General features: G+C 37.5%; 1 protein-coding gene across 1 annotated transcript in view; it reads right to left on the bottom strand.

The window, feature by feature from the left end:
* The window catches only part of Nup43 (nucleoporin 43), a 120,183-nt gene that overhangs the window by 28,724 nt on the left and 73,562 nt on the right, over positions 1-17,897 (bottom strand). Inside the window, exon 5 of the mRNA XM_090409374.1 lies at positions 4,106-4,229. Within this exon, the coding sequence (XP_090265500.1) occupies positions 4,106-4,229 (124 nt within the window). The remainder of the gene's footprint in view (positions 1-4,105; positions 4,230-17,897) is intronic.

Genomic DNA, 17,897 nt, shown 5'->3' with positions numbered 1-17,897 from the left:
TGACAATAAATGTGCTCAGAATTGGAATGCCAGTGTTACTCTCCTCAAACCATGGGGAGGTAGACTTACTACAATACTGTTTACCCCATAAGCAAGTCCACCACTTACCATCCAAATGATCCTGACCCAGGCCATTCAGGGATCAAGATAAGACTACCAGGATCTCCCTTTCCAGATGTGTCCAGGGGTTCGCATGAATGGATCTACTGTCTTTCTGGTGGTCCAGAAGATAGGATACAGAATATAGAAAAAGAACCAGCACCATCAAAGGGAGGTTCTATCCATATGAACACATGCCCCATGTGGAGAGAGAAAAAGAAGTAAGCGCTTCTTCAGTCTGCACTATTCATGGTGTAAAGAAATCAGTGACTGTGATACTTATTTCCTGCTATGTAGGAGAAAAAATAATAATAATTCAACTGTTTTTTTTTTATATTTTATTTATTTATTTTTTTTAAATGGCCGTGAACATATCTAGAATTTGCAGACACTAGAAAATGAATTAGTGACAAAATATGAAAACAGAAATTTTGATATTGTGGTAATGCTATTCTACATAATTTGTAACCAAATTGCTGGCCTGGTTGGCTGAGTGGTTGGTGCAATGGTGCACATGTACAGGCAGTGGACACAAATGTCGCCAAGGGCATGGTTGTTTGCGATTGTCTTTAGCTGGGAGATGAACTTCACTGCTTGGTGTGAGAGCACAGCAACTGGAGGCAGCCTGAAGTGGCTTGAAAACTTATGTTTGATCTCTAGAGCATAGTTTCTGGAATACATAAAAAAAATAAATACACTGCTTGGAAAAGAGTCAATGGACACTCCTATGGGCAAAGTGCATTGTGCCATGTAACGTCATGTGTTTGTAGCTGGTAAAAATTAGAGAAATATGATGCTCCCAAGTCAGTGCAACTGGGTTTAGGAGAAATTACTATGATAAGGAAACTGATGGAGTTTGAATAGAAGTTGTGATAGGATACCATGTTGGAGGCCCATCGGTATAGCAAACTGTTGACAAATTGGGACATCCCACTTCAACAATCAGCGATACCATACTAAGTAGGAAGTGCAGGAAGATAACTGCAAGTGCTACCAATATTATAAGGCCAAATAGATGGTGTCAGGATCAGATTTTCACTTTAACATATAGTTGAGAAATCGTGGGAATATAAAAAAGATCTGTATTTAAGTTTTGTAGACCTGCAAAAGGAATATGACAAGGTGCCAAGAGGAAAGCCATTCAAAATGCTACAGTTATATATAGTGTCAATGGGGCATTATATCAAGTAATACATAATCTTTATTAAAATTGTAAGTCGGCAGTTAGAATTAAAGGAAATACAGGAAGATGGTCATGTTAAATCTGGTGTCAGAAAGGATGTACGTTATCCCTTCTGTTATTCATTATCTATAAGGATCACATTATGAAAGAAAGCAGTATTAAACCTGATATCAAAATTGGTGATGCTAATCTCAGCCCTTTGCTTTATACAGATGATGTTATACTTCTAAATAAATCTGCAGACTTGTAGCAAGATTCCCTGACTAAATTGAATAACTGTTATAATGGATATGGTATGAAGGTCCGCAATAACAAGACAATAAAAATAGGCAGAAGCATTGAAAATATCAACTGCATTGTGAATGGAGAACCTATAGAACAAGTAAAACATTTCAGCTACTTAGGCACAATTTCTAGTGAAAATGGTAAATTAAATAGGAAATAGACAACAGAATGAATAAAGTTGGTATGGTAGAAAGTCAACTAAATAAATTTATATGGAATAAGAGAGAAATTAGTCCAAACACTAAATTAGTTGTATACAAGACAGTGTTCAAACCAATTTTAACTTATGGATCTGGACCAAAGACTAAAGACCACAGATATGAAAGTCTTGAGAAAGATTAGAGGCATGAACAGATGGCATCAATGGCAATATCATATTAAAAACAAGGATATTAGGAAAAAACTTGACATTGTCAGCATCAAGGAATGCATTAGCAGAGCTAATCTCAGGTAGTATGGTCACTTAAACAGAATGGGTGACGAAAGATTAGCAAGTGTTCTCTGCCAGGTTGGCAACAAAATGACCCAGAGGAAGACCAAGATAGGTGGATTGATACAGTACAAAGTACCTTAGACGGTAAAAATATAAGATCTGATAATGTTGGAGTCTTGATAAGTAACAGACTGATTTGGAGGAAAATTGTAGATAGGAAGTTAGTAATGATGTAAATTTTTCATGTAGTACTATCATATCCTGTACCTACCTTGAGGGTACATTGCAGGAATTTGATGATGATGATAGAATTTAGGGAATAAAACTTGCATTAGTCAGCTTAACAGAACGGAACAGTCAGTTTCCCAATTAGACAGAGACCTAATGATAGTGATTATTTTTAATTTTAATCAGACAAAAAGGCTGAATATTTAGCCCAGAATGAAGATTTCAGGTAAGTGACCTTCATTCTGGATTTTGATTCCTGTTCCTACTTTTCCAGAATGAGCTTTCTTCTTATACATCTTATACTTCTTTCTTCTTATACATCTCCAATGATTGTTTCCATTTGTACTTTTTCAAGTTATTGTTCTTGTGTGTTTTATACATACAAGAAGTTTTGTGTATACATAAAGCACACACGTGTGCTTTATGTATGGTTCCTGGCAATTTTTTTTGTGTTCTGTCATTAATGTGCGATTTTCCACTATTTCCTCTGTTCCGTTTCCCATTTTCTAGCTTAGCTACAGTATTCTGCTTTCTTTTATGGTTTTAATACAAATATGAATAAATTTTATTATTATTATTGTTATTATTAATGCCAGACTGCCATGGAATCAAAAAGACTCATTGCAGAGAAGATACACATTATCACACACACAAAGTTCATCAAACTGTGCTTTAAGCTCATTCACAATGGGTCTGCATTCACCACATTCTCAATCAATGCAGAGCGGTTGGTGCGTGGAAACTCACAAACCACTTTCCATGCAAAGAACTTGCTCTGCACTCCTTTGCTCACATCCTCCTTATTTATTTTTATTTTTTTGGAGGAACATCCTCTGGTTTCCAGGGATGGCCTCCTGTTCTATCCTCCTCTTCCATTCTATGAAAATTTTTTTCTCCATTAATCTAATGACAACCCCTGACCAACTTATATATCTCAATCAAATCTTCTCTCTTCCTATTCACGAGACTTTTCAAATCACATTCCCTCAATCAATCCTATATTCCAAAGACAAGTTACCACCTTATTAAGTTTTCTCTGGACTGAAATTTTATATAGTAGTTCTCACACGATTACTCCCAATAACTCTATTCTGTGACATAGATGATCCCATGAGGAAATTCAATTTACTATAGTAAAGGTTTTGTGTATTTACTGTTTGCAATAGTGAGCTTAAAATAATACTGGTTCTAAAAACTTAGGAGAGTCCTTTTCTGTATTTTATACAGCATTATATTACAATTATTATGACATCAGCATAGTGTGATAACCTTACTAAATCTCATGATCATGATCTAATATTGCATGGCTAAATTTTCCATTGTGAGTCTGCATGTTTCTGTTGTAATCAATTCAATAAAGATGCCCATGAAATTTATTTTATATAATAAAATTTTTGCTCATGAAACATGAGCAAAAATTTTATTATATAAAATAAATTATTTTTTCAGATAAGTTATTGAAGTCAATTATTTGCTTGATGTGTCTACTTACATTTTTGTTTATACATAGATATGAGGCAGATAAATAATAATACCACATGCTATTTAGAGAGTAGATTTTTTTTTTTTTTTTTGAAAGCATAGCATTCTATTTAGAGGTCTTCAGTAGTGAGTAAATGGTAATGCATCTCAAACTGTAAGCACACTGAAGGAATAAATGTCCTTTTATCTGTGCAAGTTTTGTGGGTTTTGGTAGCAGTGGCAACATTTACAAGAGTGAACAATCAGATATTTTTAGACATGAACTTGAAGCAATTTTACAATGGAAATAATTTATTTGGAAATTCTATTTTATTAGATTTGATAATGAGTTGAATTATGTTAGTCACACATTTCTAATCTAGCCTAATCAAATTTTAAAGAAACAACATACTTACATTATTGATTTTACTGGTTCATAACTTTGCTTAAAATCCCATAATTCAAATGTGCCAAGAATGCTGCCAGTTACAACTTCTTTATGCTTAGTATATGTTATGGCTGATGGTCCATTGCAATTTTCTGAAAGAAAAAATCATCACAATTTAGGGGTTGGAATTAAAGAGTACTAAAAGAAATATTCAGAATGAAGTATTAGTTGTTTTGTTACTATTACACAACAGCTAAAGGTATTCAATCATTCAGTCATTTTTTTGAAAATCATCTATACTAAAATATGGCATTTTGAGCAAAAAAAAAAAGCCTTTCAACAACATAAGAATTTCAAATAAGCAATCAGAGTGCTTCTTTTACTCTTGCCTGCTGAACAAAATGCATATCATAAATTTTTGATGGTGCTGTAGACATGTTCTTGTTTTCTTCCATCAATAAATTCTTTCAGCTGTGACTCCCACCTATTAAATGCTGTAAATTTAATACATTAGTAAGCCAAGGATTTTATTTATTTTATATACTGTATTATTATTATTATTATTATTATTATTATTATTTTTTTACATAAAATGGAAATCCTGCTCTAGAGATCATATATATAAGCAATAAAGTGGTCTCATACCAGGTAATGAAATTCATCTCCCACCTGAAAACATTCACAAGACATCCATGCCCAAGGTGGGATTTGAACCTAGAACTGTTGATTGGACAGTAGGCACATTAACTACTTAGTAAATGAGACCAGAAGTTAAGAAGTAATGCAGAAGTAACAGAGTATTTCAGTGTTTTTTGAAGAATAGAATGATCTCTTGGTTAAATAAAAGATGTGGTGCTGGCCAGCAGATGGTTGCATCTGATAAACATATCTAAAAAATGTCTCCAAAAACCTGAAATATGACAAGGCAGCTTAATAAATGATAATCAACTAAAGCTGAACCAGAGATAGGTACAGTAGTTACACTGCATAATTTTGAAGGCCTGCATCCGAAGATCATATTCTGGATGATTGGAGCAGAGAGCTCTTATTGTACGCATCTATTAAAAAAAAAAAAAGGGGGGGGGGACCGAATGTGAGACTTATTGAAGAATTCCCAATTGAGTACTTCAGGAATTTATGCAAGTATATTTGAGAAGATGCAGAAACAAATTGTGGAAGTGGAACTTATAGAAAAACCAGCAGGGTTCTAAGCAGTAGTGAGCTATGGAAATTTTAACAGAGAGCTCACATCGTCGAGCAAAAAAAAAACCATATTTCACACAAACATTTTTATTAATACAGCTTGTGTACAAATTCCAGTCAAAAAGTATGAGAGGTCAATCAACCTCTAACGGCTATAATTTTTAAACAAATATTTCATGATCTAAACATGAAATATTTGCACAATCAACTGTGTTAATTTATCTTACATAAGAAAAACATTTTTTAACTATCAAAATATAATAAGAATGAAATCTTTTTATAATCTTTTATAAAACATTTGATTGGCTACTGATTTTGCCATACGATTGGCTACCAGAAGGGACAAGGATGAAGATAGCTCATGCACTTATTTTATTATTATTATTGTTCCGGGAAACTCCAAGGAGTCGACAGACTCATCGAGGGAGGCCCTAACATCATGTCAAGAACAACTATTCAACATTCACACAGTATCTATCATACCTTGCCTTGAACTCATTCACGGTCGTAGCACCCACAACAGACTCTGGAAGCTTATTCCACTCATTCACCACTCTCCAAGCAAAGAACCTAGTTCTAACACCCTTGTCAACCACGCTCTTGCCCAGCTTCCATGCATGGCCCCTAGTCCTCCCACCACCAGTCATATTTTCAAAAATATCTTCTGGATCAATCTTTTAAAAACCCTTCAGTAATTTGAATGTCTCAATCATATCACCCCTCCTTTGCCTATCGTCCAATTTCTGCAACCCACAAATCTTCAACTTATTCTCATAAGGTTCATTCCACAGACCTGCTATCATCTTGGTCACTCGTCTCTGGACCCTCTCCACTTCCTCCCCATCACGAAGAAACGCTGGTGCCCATAACTGGGCACAGAAGTCCAGATGGGGTCTTATCAAGGCTCGATATAGAGGAACAACAACTTGTTCGTCTCTGCATGTTACAAAGTATTTTTCAGAAGCCAAGTGATTTGGCGAGCTGTTTTAGTTACTTTTGCAATGTGCCCCCTAAACTTCAACTCCCTATCCACCAACACTCCCAAATCCCTGGCCTCATCAATCTCCTGGAGTATGATTCCACCAATGCGATATACTGCTGCTATTCTTTTCACCCCAAAGTGCATTACCTTACACTTTGCCACATTAAATTGACATCCATTTTTCCTAGCCCAGTCCTCCAAACTATCCAAATCATCCTGTAAAATTTTGACATCCTGTGCACTCACAATTGCTCTACCCAACTTTGTATCATCAGCAAACAAGTGAACACTTCCTCTCAGATCCTTTCCAATATCATTGATGAACAAATTGAAAAGCAGTGGTCCAAGAACAGAGCCCTGTGGCACTCCACTAGTCACAAGACGTCTTTTAGACTCCACTCCTGAATAAACCACCCTCCTATCCATCTCACCAACTCTATATCTATCCCCATCTGCTCCAGTTTACTGATTAGGGTTCCATGTGGTATCCTATCAAAGGCCTTGGCAAGGTCCAGTAGTATCACTGTAAACCCATTACCCCTATCCAGTTCAGCCGTCACTGTGTTATAAAACGTGAGCAAGTTACTGAGGCATGATCTACCCTTCACAAAACCATGTTGTCCCCCATACAATATCCCATTTTCATCTATCCAATCCTGTATTCTTTTCTTGACTAATTTCTCTAAGACCTTGACAATGAATCCTGATATGCTAATCGGTCGGTAATTTACAACAGCAGTCTTGGAACCACCTTTATGCAGTGGAACTATTTTCCCCTCTTTCCACCCGCTCGGGACTAACCCAGACCCGAGACTCAAATTAAACAAAATGGTCAAGGGTACCGACAATTCTTTAGCTGTTTCTCGTACACCACGAGCTGGTATACTATCCAATCCCACAGATGTATTGACATTGAGGTTATGCAATAGACTACTCACCTCCACTTCATTAACCACAATTCCCGTATAATCTACTGGTTTATTCGTTTCTGCAATGTCACCACCTGGATGATATATTTTTGCAAAGTGCTCACTCAGTAACTCAACTATCTCAACTGATTCAGTTACTTCCCTACCATCGGCATTCTTTAAAATCAATCTGCCATGTACATTTTTCCTTTTACTTGCTACATATCTAAAAAACTGTTTAGGATTCTCTTTAGCCTGCATGGCCAATGTTCTTTCGTAATCCTTTTTTGCTTTTCTTACCACACTCGTCACCCTTCTTGCCCGTGCTTTATACCATTCATGTGCCTGCCGGTCACCCTTCTCCTTAAATTCCCTCCATAGTTGTTTCTTTTTTTGCAACTCAAGCTTAATGGTGTTATTCATCCATTTAACCCCTACTTGATTTATTATTCGGACTCTAGGTATACAGTCAGCCATTGCTTCATGCAAGCACTTCTTAAGTACCTCCCATGCACTATCAACTTCTAGTCCTTGCAGTTGTACATGCCATGGCACTGAACCAATCAAACTCCTAAGCTTGTCATACTTTCCAGCCCAATAATTCCACATGTACCCTGTCTGAATTGAAAATTCTACACCTTTAGCCACCTCCCAAGTTAAGACCCTATGATCACTCTCACCGATTGGTGGCAATGTGGTCATATTTGTTACAGCCAAATCCTCAGATGTAATTACTAGGTCAAGCACTCTCTGACCCCTAGTATTTTCCATTACATGCTGTCGCAGATAGTTATCCCTTAATAACCGCATAAAATCCAGTTCCTTCCTCCCGTGTGTCCTCTCCTCACTCCAATCAATGCGACCATAGTTGAAATCTCCCATAATAATCACCCTCCTTCCACCTATTTCTTCTATTTGCTTGTGCATACTGTCACCACCATCTTTTCCATCACCTGGTCTATAGCAGCACCCAATTGTATATTTAGTTCTGCTAGCCACAATCTCACACCAAATGGCCTCAAATGTGCTCTTTTCTCTAGCCTGCAATTCAACTTCTATTCTCCTTGGCTGGAGCTCATCAGCTATCATCAACAATACTCCTCCCCCCATTTTATTCTCTCTGTCATTCCTGAACACACTATACCCATCACATTCAATCCCACTAGTTATATCATCTACAGTCAGCCATGTTTCACTAATACCTATAACCTGTGGTCTGGAAGTGCCAACCATGGCCAAAAACTCTTCCTTCTTGTTCCTAATACTCCTAGTATTAGTGTACATGAATTTAAGACCCCCATTAGCCCCAACCCTACCTTGATGCCTTATATTAACTATCCCACTCAGATTTGTTGTCCTTATTTGCTCTGGCATATTATATTCATTCTTACATTCAACTGCCTCCATAAGGACTGTATCTCTACTCCCCCCCCCTTAACAAATCTAGTTTCCCTGAATTTGCACATCCACTACATTCAGCAACACTTTCTCAAGTCTTCTTACACCGTAATCATTCAAATGCAAGCCATCCATCTTATATAGATCCTTTCGCCCATCAAACTCACTCCACACATCCACAAATTCCACACCACGCGTCATACATAACCCACGCATAAAGTCATTCGCAATTATAGCCCTCCTTTTAAACATTTCACTGTCATACCGTGGCAAAAGACTAATCATTCTATTTTCAAACTTGGGTGCATTCGTTATAGAGGAGTTGAAACAATAATTCCAAATAATCTATATACTGTGGAACAGACTAATTTTTGTTAGGTTACCATATGAATTTGTCACTTAATATGTTTCAAAAAAAAAATTTTTTTTTGAAAAAATAAAAAATTAAACGAGAACAACAAGGGGCTCGCAAATTTGAGAAAAATTTAACAAGGGGCTCACGCGAGACCCTTATAGCTCACCACTGGTTCTAAGCCAATTAGTGGTTGAAAGGATTTAATTTTTATTTTAAGATAAACACTTGAGAAATCACAGGAATATAATAAGAATACATAGATCTGGAAAAGTAAGTATTAGGATAAGAGAAATTTTTTCAAACAGTTACATTTGAAACCCCATCCAGTTATATAGCCTGTAATTAAGTTTTAAAGTCAGTAGTTGGAAATGAATGATGTACAGGAAGATGGTTTGATGTAAAATGAAGAGTAAGACAAAGGTGCAGTCTATCTCCACTGTTACTAGAGTTTTTAGGACTTTCTAACTGAATAACTGCTGTAACAAGATTGATATGAACATCAGCAATAAAAAAAGATCAAAACTATGAAAATAAGCAAGACATGGAAACACCAACTGCATACATAATGGAGAACATATATAGATCAAGTAAAATACTTCAGCTATCTAAGTTACAATTTTTATTGAAAATGGTAAATTAAATCTGGAAACAGAAAAGCAAAACACAAAGCAAAGCAAATATGGTGGGGAGCAAGGTGAATTTATATGGAATAAGAGGGAAATTCAGAAAGTTCAACCTTGTCTTGTTTACTACTAATACACAGACAAGGTTCAAACAAAATTTAACTTAGAGAGTTAAAATCTAAGAGTTGGTTAGAAATAAATCAAGTGATCAGAAGAGATATCATGGATATGAGAGCTATGCAAAACATTGAGGGAGGTGAACAGATGACATCAGCAAGACGGCATTCTAATATCTTCAGACTAAGCAACTAAGCCTATAAGCAGGTGTTAAATCTATTAACTGTGCATACCTTTCTCTGGCAAGTATACCTAATTAGCGAGATAAAACCAGCTACCTTCATATGAGACTGGCTAACTCACATTCGGCTGAAAAGCTTTATAAAGCTTCTACACATCCTAGACAGAATTCAAACCCAGATATTTCCAGCCAAAGGACATTGTTGTTACTAACTAGCTACTAAGGCACTAATATTAGAAAGGAACTTGACCATGCTTTGCATTTAAGAATATAATAGTAGGATAAAGAACCAGAGAGAGACTGCAGTTGTAGTCTCTCTCTTGCAGCTGCTGCCTTAGAGAAGACAAAAAAAAGAATTTTTTTTATAGAAAACTAGTAATAAAATAAACTTAATTATGGAGTATCATAATAGTATCCTCTGTATCCCTACAGAGTTTATCAGTACAAAATCAACTAATGGAATAATGACCTAAAAGACAAATTCATTCATTAATTTTGCAGTCAGAAACTGTATACTCTCATCAAACTCCACAAGGCTAATAATCTGCTCTATCCTATGGGGGATTGTGCAAAGAAGTTTACAAAGCAGCCCTTGATGCCAAACAAGATCAAAAGTCATTGAAATGTCAAGGGTTACAGTACACATTTCTTCAAACCTCTCCATGGCATAAATCAAGTTGTGGGCGATGTAGGCTAAGAGAGCAACCATAGAGCTGGATTGTGGGATCCATACTGGAAGTCGCTGATTAACTAGTGAGCTCCTAGGTAGAAAAAGTTGACTATTAATAATTTTCTCCATTATTTTGGAGAGGAGTGAGGTGATGGTGACTGGTCGGTATTTGGATAGTAGGTGTCAGCTGAGTATATAAGATGGAAGAGACAATAAAGAATAAGTATTAGCTATGGAACACAACGACTGAGTACAGAAGACTTGGTATTGTCCAAGCTATCTAACATTCTTCTTATGTCTTTTTGCCGAAAGATCACAGGAGGCATACAGTGTTCAGCTATCATGGAAGGAGGATTTGCATCCATCTATGCAGGAGTTCGAGTAAAAGAGTGATGCCAGCAGGTTAGCATTATCTTTGATGCTATAACAGTGGTGCCATCTGGATGAGACATAGATGGAAGTACATTCCATTTTGTTGCATTTGATGACTTTTGCAAGGAACCAGAAGATACAGTTTCAGTTTGGATAAGAAGTGAGTTTTCTGCTATTGGTCTTTATGAAACTGGATTTGCTGAGAGCTGTTTTACATTATTGTGTGCTGAGATTTTTCTTCAATCCTATCCTATGGTGGACTGTGCAAAGTCCTGCTTCTGTTGAACCAGGGCTTGGAAAGCGAATGAGAATTTTGGGTGGAATGAAAGATGAAGGCCTTTGTGCCAGTGTGGATGATTTCTGTTACTTATTCAATGCAAGTGTCTGGGTCAGGAAAATGGGAGTAATAGTCATGCCATGGAAAGGAAGAGTAGTAGTTCAGGAGTCATCCTTCTTGGTACCTTTGTAGTGCAAAAGGACACGAGGTTGGGTGCGATTATAAGAGGGATGTTCTGTGAGACTGGAAACTTGCAAAAGATTGTGGTCTGAGTTGCCAAAAGGAGAGGTAACCTCTAGAGTGTATCTGGAAGGAGAACTAGTTAAAAAAAAAGATCAAGAGCATGGGAAAAATGGAGAAGATTATTAGAAATTCAGGTAGGTAGCTGTACAATTTGCATTAGATCACTGCTTACAGCAAAAATTTCTGCATCACACCCTCCATGAAGCGAGTTACAGTTGTGGATATTCTGGTCACCTAAAAGATGACTTCACAGTTTGGATAGCTGAACTGAAGATGGTCAAGTTTCATGGAGAGGAAGGAGAAGAGATCCGAGTGGTTTTCAGAGTTTGTAGACTAGTAAATGTAGCAAATGAATGTTACTCAATGGTGCGATGAAACCTTGTGCCAGACCAGATCAAAAGTAGGCGATTATAAATTTGGCATTCTCTGGCAGGCAATGTCAGATCACATAAAAGCACAGGTGCCATCCTTGTGGCAAAATGAATCAAGAAGAGTATAACTTGGGCATTGAAGGTGAACTGTGGTTGATGTAGCTGCAATTTGGGTTTCTGTTAAAAGAAGGAGGTCCGGTTTGGACATCTGTAAGCGGTAATAATGAATGCCTTTTATGTTGAAATTTATGCCACTGATGTTTGTAAAAGTAGATGTTAAAATGATTTTTTTTTTTTTTTTAGGGGTTCTGGTTTTCGGGTTTGGAATATTGTGCTGGGTTTGATTTGTATAGATCAAATGGTTATCAAGAGATTTATTTTGATAGAAGTGTTGCTGTCATTGTTCGTCTATTTCATTTTTGATTTATTGTCAGATGAAATGGAGTGGGGGACTTGCAGTGAGAGGAGACAGACTTGTGAAAAAGACACCCATACAGAGAGCAACCAATCTTTTTGCCATTCTGCACCCACCTCAACAGTTCCTCCTACATATCACTACTTGGACTCTCTCCAGGTACAATTCTCAGAGCATATGGCAGCAGGATTATGCACCAGCTGACTGGGAAGTCTCCAAACTTGTTACTGACAGGTTTGGGTCCAAATCAGGATTGTGGAATACTGATTATGAAGACAGATTGAGAATTTGTAGACTGCAGACACTAGCAAACAGCAGAAAGAGGGGTGATATGATTGAGACTAACAAAATTCTGAAAGGGTCATACAGGATTTCAATTGAAGAAATTTTTCAATTTATGGAGGATGGGGAAAGGACGAGAGCATGGAAGCCGAGAATGAAGGCCGCCAAGAAGGGTGTGAGGATTAGATTTTTCTCTCAGAGGGTGGTGCATGATTGGAATGGGTTGCCATTGAATGTTGTGAGTGCAAACAGTGTGAATGAATTCAAGAATAAGTATGATAGCTGGTGTGTGTAATATGTGGCCTCCCTTGATGAGTGTCTGACTCCCTGGAGGTCTCTCTTAATAATAATAATATACTATCTGGCATCATGCCTGCGTTACCACCATTTTTACTGATGTACCCTCTAAATGGAGGAAGTTCTGGGTCTCTAAGTATATAAGGCATGCCTTTGAAGGGTATCACTCATGCTGCATGGTGAAGAGAGGGTGAATGAAGTATAAAGAGTATAAAAAATATCAAGAATTTGACATGTAAGAATTTGATCCAGCATAGTCTGTACTGCTGAATGACATTGCACATGTTTTGATTTTTTTTCTTTTATTTCTATTAATTTTTAAAATTATTTCTGTATTTTTTTACCTAGTCTGCAAATCCTGCTCTAAAGACCAAACATGATACTTTCTGCAGCCACTCCAATAAATGGGGCAGTAATCTGATACCGGGCGATGAAATTCATCTACCAGCAGAAGACAACCACATATGTCCATAGCATGACTCGAACTTGAAGCCTGTTGGTTGGAGAGTGGATACAGTATGCACTTGGCAACCCAGGCTAGCAATTGCTTTCATATCAGTCTGCAAAAATGTAAGGAGCACCGCATTATCAAAAATTGTATATCCACAGGGTTCTCACTTCCATACTAGAAAACCATTCTTCCAAACTTCAAAGCTAGATGGAGGTATTCATGCATAAGGTAATCCCCAGGCATTTGACATGTATGATACAATTAGATGTATCATACATCTAATTAGAAAAGCATGTAGTATGATTTACTGCTTTATATCATACACTTCCAATGCTCTGCAGATCAGTCATAATGTTCTCTACTCCAGTGTAGTCTGTATTGTTGAATGCTATTGTAGATGTTTTGTATTGTGCAGCTGTCCTTCCAAAGAAACAGATTATGTAGCTCTTTACATAGTGTCCTACTATGTCTGTAGATACAGAAGTCCTCTTTGATTGTTTTCACATCAGCCTGTTGAAATGTGTGCACACCTTCAGAACATCCTCTGATGGCAGCTTTCTTTCTGGGGTGTTTCTTGGCTAAGATGGTGTTCTCACATTTCCATCAGCTGATAATGTTGCCTAAGTTGATTTTGTTCGATCAGTCTTTCAGTAACGTAACGAATGAATGAACAGAAGGACTAAGTCTACATTCTTCTCTATGCATTACTGATATACAGATATATTATTACTATTATCTGAGACCTCCAGGGAGTCAAGGACTCATCAAGAGAGGCTGCAAATTACCCAACCCAGCTATCATACCTTTCCTTAAATTCATTTACACTAGATGCACTCACTATCCCTAAGGGCAAATTATTCCACTCACTCACTGCTCTCTGGGAGAAAAACCTAGCTCTTACCCCTTTCTTGACTGAGAACAACCTTAACTTCCATGGATGACTCCCTGTTCTCTTCCCGCCTTCCATATAACGAAAAATTTCATAATTTGAAATACTATAACACCCATTCAAAAGTTTATAGACCTCTATCTTATCACCCTCTTTCTCCTGTTAACCAGAGTCTGCAATCTACATACTCGAAATCCGTCCTCATAATCTAAATCCCATAATCCAAATATAACCTTTGTAACTCTTCTTTACACCCTTGGAACCTGGGAGATCAAATCTGCACACAGTAATCCAGGTGTGGTCTTATCAAAGCCTTATAAAGAGGCAAAATGACTTCGTTATCCTTACATGTCAAGGTTCGGTTCAACATAGCAATTATCCTCTGAGTTGTATTTGCAACATTTGCTATGTGACCTTTGAACTTTAAATTCTTATCCACCAATACATCACTGGTTACTTGAAATCTGGCAGATTCACACCCACTGTATACCACTTTTTGATATCTGTCTGTCACCCATCCTCTGATCCAAGTCAATAGATTATATTCCAATCCCATATTCTCCAGTTTACGCAACAGCCTATCGTGTGGTATCCTATCAAATGCCTTAGAAAAATCCAACATTATCATAGTTTATCCATTCCCTTTATCCAACTCGCCCGTAACATTATAAAATATGAGCAAATTGCTAAAACATGACCTTCCTTTAGTAAACCCATGCTGTTCCCTGCAGAGCATAGAATGCTTGTCTACCCATTTCTGTATGCCAGTTCTTACCAACTCCTCTAAAATCTTCACTACCACACCAGAGATACTAATAAGTCAGTAGTTAGACACATCAATTTTTGCACCACCCTTGTGTAATGTCACTATCATACATTCCTGTGGTATCATTCCTGAGCTGAGACTCAAGTTAGTCAAATGTGTGAAAGGCCTAGCCAATTCAGCTGCACATTCCTTTAGCAAACAGGCTGATATTCCATCTGTTCCTATTGACAAATTCTTATCCAGATCATGCAAGAGCTCTTCAACCTCATTTTCATTATTGGTAATAGTGTATAGAATACCTTTGCTTTATACAGAAGTGTAGGCTGCATGTGATGACAGTAGTATACATATTAATACTTCATGCCTAAAACAGATTTGTCTCAATATTATTTTCACAGTATACATACTGTAGCTTGAATGATACAAATGGTTCTACATGCTTTTTGTGTATGTTAGTAACATTTTCTGTCATATTTGTAGTATTTGTTTGATTAAAAAAAAATTTTTTTTTTATTTACTAACTTATTTTTAATAATTTGAATCTACCGACAAAAGGTTACAGTATTTTTGTGCTTAGCTTATTACTCTTCAACAGAAGAAACAATGCTAGGTTTAAATTACACTAGAAAAAAATTTGTACAGCTGACCAACAGCTCAAAGGCAAGTTGCTGCACACAAGAACAGATGTATTACACTACAGAAATCTTTTCATCCTAGACATCATCATGATTTTTTAGCGCATACCTGTAAGGCATACAACAGATATGACAATCCTATATAGAAATATACATATATATATATAAAGGTGTTAATAAAGTCCAAGATCTCCCAATCTTCTGGAATGATTAATCTGTTGTTTCCCCATTCAAGCAAGGATGATGAACAAGGCCTTAAAACTTTAAATGACGTGGAAAGGCTTAGACGTTGGTTATGCATTATCACTCTATAATTAAAGGAAATTACAATGTACCAGGGTATACATTAAAATACATTTTAATATATTTCAATATTTCGGCAACGTCAGGTTGCCATTTTCAAGAACTTAAGTACAAGACACTTGCACGCAGGCACAACAAAACAGTAAATGAGGAAGAAGTAGGAAGCTATTATTTCTCCTAAAGTCCTGATTGTGCCCTCTAGCGGGCAATGCTGGTATTCTTGGGCAATTGGGCTGAAGGTCTTCTGATGTAGGTTTCCCAAATTTGAGGAAGTCTCATGCAGCCAAATTTGTTGAGGTTTGGATCATTTCTTAGGGCTGAAGCTGATTCCATGAAAAGCCTTTTATATCTGTATTTGTTACGGTGTATTATCCTGGCTTTCTTCCACCGTATTCTATGGCAGGTATCCAGCGCATGGTCAGCAAGACCAGAGTGGCTGTATTGGTGAAAACGGATGTAGTCCTTGTGTTCTGAAATTCTGATATTTGCTGTCCTGCCTGTTTGGCCAAAGTAGAACAGCTTACAGCTGCAAGGGACCTGGTATACACCAGGTAGGTCTGGGGGGGGGGGGTCTTTAGTAGAGCAGATAAGGGATGCCAATTTTTTATATGGTCTGTAACAAGAAGTTGTTTTTTTAAGATTTTGTGATTTTTTCCAAGGTGCCTCGGATGTAGGGTATGATGATGGATTTAGAGTAATCCTTGTTGTGAGGGGGGGGGGGGGGGTTGTGGTTTACTGATTTCGATATTTTTTGGATTTTTGTGGGGGGGGGGGTAGCCATTGGTTGAGAAAATGTTGAGAATGTGGTTTAGTTCTGTGGTCAGGGCATTGTCATTCGAGCAGATAAGTTTAGTCCTGTTGTGTAGTGTCTTAATGACTCCATATTGTTGTGAGGAGGGGTGGTGGGATTGTTGGTTAATGTATCTGCCTGTATGGGTGGGTTTTCTATATACTGAGAAAACCAAGGTTCCATCGGACTGGCAGGTGACTAGTGTGTCTAAGAAAGGAATGCAGTTGTTTTTTTCCTCTTCCAGGGTGAATTTGATTCTGGGGTGTTGGTTGTTTAAGTGTGTATTAAAAAGGAGAGGAGTGCATCAGAGCCATGTGGCCAAATAGCGAATATATCATCTACATAGCGAAGCCAAACGGTTGGTTTTTGTGGGGCAGACTTTAATGCTTTCTCTTCAAAAGTCTCCATATACAAGTTGGCCAAGGGTGGGGAGAGTGAGGAACCCATGGCTGTCCCCTCTATTTGTTTGTAGAATTTTCGTTGCCAAACAAAATAGCCTGAGTTCATTGTGAACTGAAATAGGGCTGTGATATCGGGAGGAAATTTAGCTTGGATTAGCTCTAAGGATTCTTTGAGTCTCTGTCTCCTCCTTATTCACAAATGTCCCACTCAAAGAATCCTTAGAGCTAATCCAAGCTAAATTTCCTCCCGATATCACAGCCCTATTTCAGTTCACAATGAACTCAGGCTATTTTGTTTGGCAACGAAAATTCTACAAACAAATAGAGGGGACAGCCATGGGTTCTCCACTCTCCACACCCTTGGCTTTTATATGGAGACTTTTGAAGAGAAAGCCTTAAACTCTGCCCCACAAAAACCAACCGTTTGGCTTCGCTATGTAGATGATATATTCGCTATTTGGCCACATGGCTCTGATGCACTCCTCTTCTTCTTAATACACTTAAACAACCAACACCCCAGAATCAAATTCACCCTGGAAGAGGAAAAAAAACCAACTGCATTCCTTTCTTAGACACACTAGTCACCCGCCAGCCTGATGGAACCTTGGTTTTCTCAGTATATAGAAAACCCACCCATACAGGCAGATACATTCACCAACAATCCCACCACCCCTCCTCACAACAATATGGAGTCATTAAGTCACTACACAACAGGGCGAAACTTATCTGCTCGAATGACAATGCCCTAACCACAGAACTAAACCACATTCTCAACACTTTCTCAGCCAATGGCTACCCCCCCCCCAAAAAAAAAAATCCAAAAAATATTGAAACCAGTAAACCACAACCTCCCCTCCCTCACAACAAGGATTACTCTAAATACATCACCAT

This window comes from Typopeltis vanoorti, chromosome 19, assembly GCF_054136105.1.
Source record: "Typopeltis vanoorti isolate ZY-2024b chromosome 19, IOZ_Tvanoo_1.0, whole genome shotgun sequence".
Lineage (NCBI taxonomy): Eukaryota > Metazoa > Arthropoda > Arachnida > Uropygi > Thelyphonidae > Typopeltis > Typopeltis vanoorti.
Note: the sequence above shows the minus strand (reverse complement) of the source record. Positions and strands in the feature narration are given on the sequence as shown.